At 37.7% G+C, this 8366-nt stretch overlaps 1 protein-coding gene across 1 annotated transcript in view; it reads right to left on the bottom strand.

The window, feature by feature from the left end:
• Positions 1-443: 443 nt before the first annotated feature.
• The window catches only part of LOC116902349 (protein BEX4-like), a 50498-nt gene continuing 42575 nt past the window's right edge, over positions 444-8366 (bottom strand). The window contains 1 exon segment of the mRNA XM_032904877.1: positions 444-832. Within this exon segment, the coding sequence (XP_032760768.1) occupies positions 444-832 (389 nt within the window).

The raw sequence follows: 8366 nt of genomic DNA, 5'->3' as shown, positions 1-8366 counted from the left end.
TAATAAGTGTATATTTTTAAACATAAATTACAGCATGTATAAACACTAAACAGAATATACCAAAAAAGTCACTTACTTGATTGAGAAATAGACATAATTTATTTTAGGATTAACAAAGTTAGATTATTAAATGTCTCAACAAACCTATACCTAAATGCAAATACAGTTTATAGAATCATGGATAGCCTTTCTTTCCTTTTATTTAGCCTATATTTTTCAACTTTTTTTCTTGCTCTTTAAATTGTTTTGTTTCTTTCAAATTATGAAAAAGATTTTTTTTTCTAAAATGTGTTATGTTGCCATTCGGACAGGAATGTTAAGAATTAAATGCAACAGTTAAATAATATTTACGTGGAAACCAAAAGTTTACAGAAAAGATATCTTACTAAATACAAGTTGGTAAAATAGCAGTCATTTTATGAGCTCAGAGAAAATCGTAGATTTCAAGGTTTGAGGCAAAAGTCATAATGATTTTCAGGTTCTGGTGTTTGGAAACACATGTAAGGCCTCATATATTGTTCCTTAGTCAGTCTTCTGATTTCCACCGCCTGTGCTACAAATCTCAAAACATCCTCTCCCCCTTCATTTCGATGAACATGTCTATTAGGTATGGTCCATCAATAATTAGGCACAAGTCACCTGACTTGTCCCCTCCTAACATTTTCCCCAGGCTTCTTGTTTTCAACCTCCTCCAGATGGTAGGATTCTTCTTCACTTTGAAAGCCTTCCCCCCCTTTGTTTTCTTTTTTGCCATTCTCCACAGCGAGATCCAACTTGCTTATTGGATGCCATTTACTCCTGGGCCTATCCTTGTCTTCTCCTCTAACCAATGCTCATCACCAAGGTGCACAGGAAGTTCAGCTCTTTAGACCTGCTCCTTCCTCCTCCTCCTCCTCCTCCTCCTTCTCCTCCTCCTTTCCTCCTCCCCCTCCTCCTCCTTCTCCTCCTCCTTTCCAGGCTGTCCCAGTCCATACTCTGTGCCACCAGGAAGACATTTGGTTTTTGTTCTCAGATTTATGAAGGCAAGACAACAATAAAGAGTGATCTTTAATTAATGTGACAATAAAAACTGCTTTAAGTGTTTGGTATAATGCAAAGTTAATTTGCATTTTAATGATAGGACTTGAGTTAGTAATGGAATTTTGTTTAATGAATATGACTTTTCTGTATTCCTAAAGTTCATGGTACTATAATGGGAATATATTAGCGACAAGTATATGTTTGGGAGAGATGTAAATGCTTTATATGAAATGATTAAACTCTCATAGGAATGAGGGAAAGCTTCATAGTTTTAAGAACGCTATCAGTCAAATTGTGTCAAGGGACTAGAATGGTTATTTTCAGTCTTAGTATTGTAAGCTTAGTATTTTCAAATACTTCCTCATTTAATTTTATGACTGATTGTTAGCATGGTGGGTTTTCTTTTGATATATTATGAAGAAGAATGAAAGGCAGAGATGCTGATTGGCTGGACAAAGCTCACAGAGAAGTGAACAGCAAAACCAGCCCACAGACCTGGCCTACCTCACTGCAGTGTTTGCTCTGCCTCCTCATATTCCTTATTTTCTCATAGACTCAATGAAAAAGAAAAAGGAATTTTCCTTTCCTAAACAAGAAATAAAGCATAGGTACCGAGAACCCAACGGGAGAGAGCTGGCCTCCCAGGAGTGCTGACACACACGAGAACACAGGGAAGACCACCACTTCTGCTCAGAGGGACCCAAATGAAGCACTCAGGACACAGGAACCAAGGAGCACTCTGGGAGAGGATCCTCACAGTTTCTGACTGGGCCCTGAGCTGACCTTATGCCACAGCTCTCTGTACCACATCTGGCCAGAATGAAGCTAGTCTCCCAAAATGGCTGACACACAGGCTTACAGGAAGGTCAAGCCACAGCAAGACCAGCTAACCCAGAGATAACCAGATGGCATGAGGCAAGTACAAGAAGTTAAGCAACAGAAACCAAGGACACTTGGCATTATCAGGAACCAGTTCTCCCACCACAGCAAGTCCTGGGTACCAGAAAAGCAAGATGCCGATTTAAAATCACAACTCATGATGATGTTAGAAGACTTTAAGAAGGACATAAATAACTCCCTTAAAGAAATACAGGACAACACAGGTAAACAGGTAGAAACACCTAAAGAGGAAACAAATTAAAAGAAAAAAAACCCTTAAAGAATTATAGGAAAATAAAGCCAAACAATTCAATTTACAATTCACACAGTTGAAGGAATTGAACATAACTATCTGGGATCTAAAAGTGTAAATAGAAACAATAAAGAAATCACAAAGGGAAACAACTCCGGAGATAGAAAACCTAGGAAAGAGGTCAGGAACCATAGATGAAAACATCACCAACAGAATACAAGAGATAGAAGAGAGAATCTCAGGGGCAGAAGTTACTGTAGAAAACATAGACACAACCGTCCAAAAAAAAAAACATAAAACACAAAAAGCTCCTAGCTCAAAACGTCCAGGAAATATAAAATACAAGATAAAACCTAAGAATAATAGGTATAGATGAGAGCAAAGATTATGAACTTAAAGAGCCAGTAAATAACTTCAACAAAAGTATAGAAGAAAACATCCTTAACCTAAAGAAAGAGATGTCTATAAACACACAGGAAGTCTACAGAACTCCAAATAGATTGGACCAGAAAAGAAATTCCTCCTGTCACATAATACTCAAAACACCAAATGCACAAAACAAAGAAAGAATATTAAAAGCAATAAGGGAAAAAGGTCAAGTAACATATAAAGGAAGATCTATCAGAACTATACCAGACTTCTCAACAGAGACTATGAAAGCTAGAAGATACTGGGCAGATGTCATACAGGCCCTAAGGGAACACAAATGCCAGGCCAGGCTACTATATCCAGCAAAATTTTCTATTGCCATAGATGGAGAAACAAAGATATTCCATGACAAACCAAATTTACCCAATATCTTTCTACAAATACAGCACTACAAAGGATAATAGATGAAAGACTCCAACACACGGAGGTAAACTAAACCCTAGGAAAAGAAAGTATCTTCTTTCAGCTAACCCAAAAGAAGATAGCTACACAAACATAATTCCACCTCAAACAAAAAAAAAAAATAGAAAACAACAGTCATTAGATCTTAATATCTCTCAACATCAATGGGCTCAATTCCACAATAAAAAGACATACAGACTGGATACATAAAGAGGACACAGAATTTTGCTGAACATAGGAAACACACATCAGTGACAAAGACACTTAGAGTAGAAGGCTGTAAAAAAAATTCCAAGCAAAGATCCCAAGAAGCAAACTGGAGTAGTCATTCTGTATTGAATACAATAGACTTTCAAACAAAAGTTATCAAAAAAGATAAAAGAGGACACTTCATATTCATCAAAGGAAAAATCCACAAAGACGAACTCTCACTTCTGAATATCTATGCTCCAAATGCAAGGGCACCCACATTCATAAAAGAAACCTTACTAAAGCACACATTGCACCTCACACAATAATAGTGGGAAACTTCAACACCCCATTCTCATCAATGGACAGATCATGGAAACGGAAACTAAACAAAGACACAGAGAAACTAACAGAAGTTATCAACCAAATGAATTTAACACATCTATGGAAAATTTCATCCTAAAAGAAAAGAATGTACATTCTTCTCAGCACCTAACTGTACCTTCCCCAAAATTAACCATATAATTGGTCAAACAACAGGCCTCAACAGATACAAGAAAATAGAAATAATCCCATGCATCCTATCAGATCACCATGGACTAAGGCTGGCCTTCAATAAAAACAAAAATAACAGAAAATCCACACACAAATGGAAGCTTAACAACGTTAACTTAGACAAGGAAGAAATAAAGGAATTAAAGACTTTTTAGAATTTAGGGAAAATGAAGGCACAACATTCCCAAACATATGGGACACAATGAAAGCAGTGCTAAGAGGAAAAATCATAACTCTGAGTCCCTCCAAAAAGAAACTGAAGAGAGCATAAAATAGCAGCTTGACAGCACATCTGAAAGCTCTAGAACAAAAAGAAGCAAATACACCCAAGAGGAGTAGAAGGGGGGAAATAATCAAATTCAGGACTGAAATCAACCAAATACAAACAAAAAGAACTATACAAAAAATTAACAAAATAAGGAGTTGGTTCTTTGAGAAAATCAACAAGATAGATAAACCCTTAACAAGACTAACCAGAGGGCACAGAGTATCCAAATTAACAAAATCAGAAATGAAAAGGGAGACATAACAAGAGAAACTGAGGAAATAAAAAAATCATCAGATCAGATCATACTACAAAAACTTATACACAACAAAACTGAAAAATCTGGAGGAATGGGACAATTTTCTAGACAGATACCAGATACCAAAGTTAAATGAGGATCACATAAACAATCTAAACAATCCCGTAACACCTAACGAAAAAGAAGTAGTCATTAAAGTCTCCCAACCAAAAAAAAAGCCCAGGACCAGATGGTTTTAGTGCAGAATTCTATTAGACCTTCTTAGAAGACCTAATACCAATATTGTAAGAACTATTCCATGAAAAAGAAACAGAAGGAATACTACCCAATTTGCTCTATGAAGTCATAATTACGCTTATACAAAGACCCCACAAAGAAAGAGAACTTCAGACCAATTTCCCTTATGAATATCAATTCCAAAATATTCAATAAAATTCTCAGAAACCGAAATTCAAGTACACATCAAAATGATCATCCATCATGATCAAGTAGGTTTCATCCCAGAGATGCAGGGATGGTCCAATAAATGGAAATCCATCAACATTATCCACTATGCAAACAAATTCAAAGAAAAGACCACATGATCATCTCATTAGATGCTAAGAAAGCATTTGACAAAATTCAACACCCTTTCATGATAAAAGTCTTGGACAAATCGGGAATTCAAGACCCATACCTAAACATAGTAAAAGCAATATACAGCAAACCAATAGCCAGCATCAAACTTAATAGAGAGAAACTTGAAGTAATCCCACTTAAATCAGGGACTAGACAAGGCTGCCCACTCTCTCTCTACCTATTCAGTATAGTACTTGAAGTCCTAATCAGAGTAATCAGACAACAAAAGGAGGTCAAAAGGATACAAATTGGAAAGGAAGAAATCAAAATATCACTACTTGCAGATGATGCGATAGTACACTTAAGTGACCCCAAAAATTCCACCAGAGAACTAAACCTGATAAACGATTTCAGCAAAGTGGCTGGGTATAAAATTAACTCAAACAAATCAGTGGCCTTCCTCTACTCAAAAGATAAACAGGCTGAGAAAGATATTAGGGAAACAATGTCCTTCACACCAATCACAAATAATATAAAATACCTCGGTGTGACTCTAACCAAGCAAGTGAAAGATCTGTATGACAAGAACTTCAAGTCTCTGAAGAAAGAAATTGAAGAAGATCTCAGAAGATGGAAAGATTTCCCATGCTCATGGATTGGCAGGGTTAATATTGTAAAAATGGCAATTTTGCCAAAAGTAATCTACAGATTCAATGCCAACCCCATAAAAATTCCAACTCAATTCTTCATAGAGTTAGGAAGAGCAATTTGCAGATTCATTTGGAATAACGAAAATCACAGGATACCAAAAACTATTCTCAACAATAAAAGAACTTCTGGGGAAATCACAATCCCTAACCTCCAGCTGTATCACAGAGCAATAGTGATTAAAAACTGCATGGTATTGATACAGACAGATATTTCAATGGGATAGAATTGAAGACCCAGAAATGAACCCAAACACATATGGTCACTTGATCTTTGAAAAAGGAGCTAAAATCATCCAGTGGAAAAAATCCACCATTTTCAAGAAATGGTCCTGGTTCACCTGGAGGTTAGCATGTAGAAGAATGCAAATCAATCCATTCTTATTGCCTTGTACAAAGTCAAGTCCAAGTAGATCAAGGAACTCCACATAAAACTAGTTATACTGAAATTAATAGAAGAAAAGTGGGGTAGAGTCTTGATCACATGGGCACTGGGGGAAATTTCCTGAACAGAGCACCAATGGCTCATGCTCTAAGATCAAGAATGGACAAATGGGACATCATAAAATTGCAAAGCTTACTTAAGGCAAAGGACGCTGCCAATAGCACAAAACAGCATACAACAGATTGGGAAAAAACTCTTTACCAACCCTACATCTTATTGAGGGTTAATATACAGTACATACAAAGAACTCAATAAGGTAGATCCAGAAAATCAAGTATCCCTTTTAAATAATGGTGTACAGTGCTAAACAAAGAATTCTCAACTCAGGAATATCAAATGTCTGAGAAACACCTAAAGAAATGTTCAACATCCTTAGTCATCAGGGAAATGCAAATCAAAACAACCCTGAGATTCCACATCACATCAGTCAAAATGACTGAAATCAAAAACTCAGGTGACAGCAGATAGTGGTAATGATGTGAAAAAAGAGGAAGACTCCTTCGTTGTTGATGGGATTGGAAATCTGTCTGGTGGTTCCTCAGAAAATTGGACATAGTACTACCTGAGGACCAGGCTCTACCACTCCTGGGCCCATACCCAAAATATGCTCCAAGGTATAACAATGACACATGCCCCACTATGTTCATAGCACCCTTATTTATAATAGCCAGAATCCAGATGCCCTTCAACAGAGGAATGGATACAGAAAATGTGGTACACCTACACAATGAAGTATACTCAGCTATTAAAAACAATGACTCCATGAAATTCAAAGGCAAATGGATGGAAATAGAAAATCTCATCCTGAGTCAGGTAACACAATCACGAAGGAACATATATGGCATGCACTCACTGATAAGTCGATATTAGCCCAAAATCTCGGATTCCCAAGATATAATACACAGACCCCATGCAGCTTAAGGAGACCAAAGTGTGGATGCTTCAGTCTTTCTTAGAAAGGTAAACAAAATACACACAGGAAGAAATATGGAGACAAAGTATAGAGCAAAGCTTGAAGGAAAGGCCATCTAGAGCCTGCAACCACCTGCGAATCCAGCCCATATACAGACAACAAACCCAGACAATATTGCAGGTGCCAAGAAGTGCATGCTGAGAGGAACCTGATATAGCTGACCCTGGGCTCCAACCTCAAAGGTAGCAATGAATAGCCTAGTAAGGGCACCAGTGGAAGGGGAAGCCCTTGGTCCTGCCAAGACTGAACCCCCAGTGAACGTGATTGTTGGGGGGAGGGCAGTAAGGGGGGGAGGATGGGGAGAGGAACACCCATAAAGAAGGGGAGGGGGAGGGGTTGGGAGATGTTGGCCCGGAAACGGAAACCGGGAAAGGGAATAACAATCGAAATGCAAATAAGAAGTACCCAAGTTAATAAAGATGAAAAAAAAAAAATCAGAAGCAGGAGGACCAAGATCATGGCCAGCCTAAGATACTTGGTGAAATCCTGTCTTTTCAAAAAAGAAAAAACAACAACAACAACAACAACAACAACAACAACAACAAAAACATAAAATATATTCTAAGAATAACAAAACTATTTTTCTCTCAAAAGAAAAAAAAAGTAATCAAAACACACTGAGTTGTTCCTTGCTCTGCTGTTTCTTTCCCGGATTGACTAATGTTCACCATCCTGAGTTGCTCAGACCTAACATTCTCCCTGAGCCTGATGTACAATGGGTGTCCCCACTCAACACTGAAGTAGAAAGGAGTGATGGCTGCCTGTAGTCATTGACTCCTTTTCTCTGCATTTCTCTTCTCTCAGAAACTGCATTCATGACTTCCACTGTATGTCTCAGCCTCTGAACCCTTAGAGTTCCTAAAATCCTCAAACTGCATTAAGTGTGCAGAATCCCCCAAACCTAGATGGTTGGTAGGAAATGGGTTTGATGATATAGCATTTGCCATTAAACTTTCTAAATGACTCCTCAGGGTAATTCTCCAATTGGTAAGGTTGTTGCTTAAGTTAGCCTCCTTATTTAGAAGTCCTCTAAACGGGGTGTGTAGGCATCCCTTCTCTTTAATGATACCACATTTCTAAATATAGAGTAGGTGGACATTGCTCAATTTTCTTTTCTACTAAATTGCGAGTTATCAAAATACAATCCACAGGTTTAATCTATCTGGTCACCTTCTATTTGTAAACTTTCCTTAGAACAGAGCCTCTATTATAGATTTCATGTTGTTTAGGACTGTTGCTAGTAGGACAATGATGTAGTTGAAGAATTGTGAAAGCCATGGACTGGTATACACAGCCCCAACTATTTCTATGTGACCCTTTATAGTTGTTGGATGCACATCAAAGCCCCACTTGTTTCTAAACCTGGAGCCCTCATGGTGCCTCTTACAAGAGACGGTACTGTTGATGCCTTCAAGCCTGCCAAAGCCATTCA

This window comes from Rattus rattus, chromosome 1 (assembly GCF_011064425.1).
Source record: "Rattus rattus isolate New Zealand chromosome 1, Rrattus_CSIRO_v1, whole genome shotgun sequence".
Lineage (NCBI taxonomy): Eukaryota > Metazoa > Chordata > Mammalia > Rodentia > Muridae > Rattus > Rattus rattus.
This window is presented reverse-complemented; position numbering and strand designations above follow the sequence as displayed.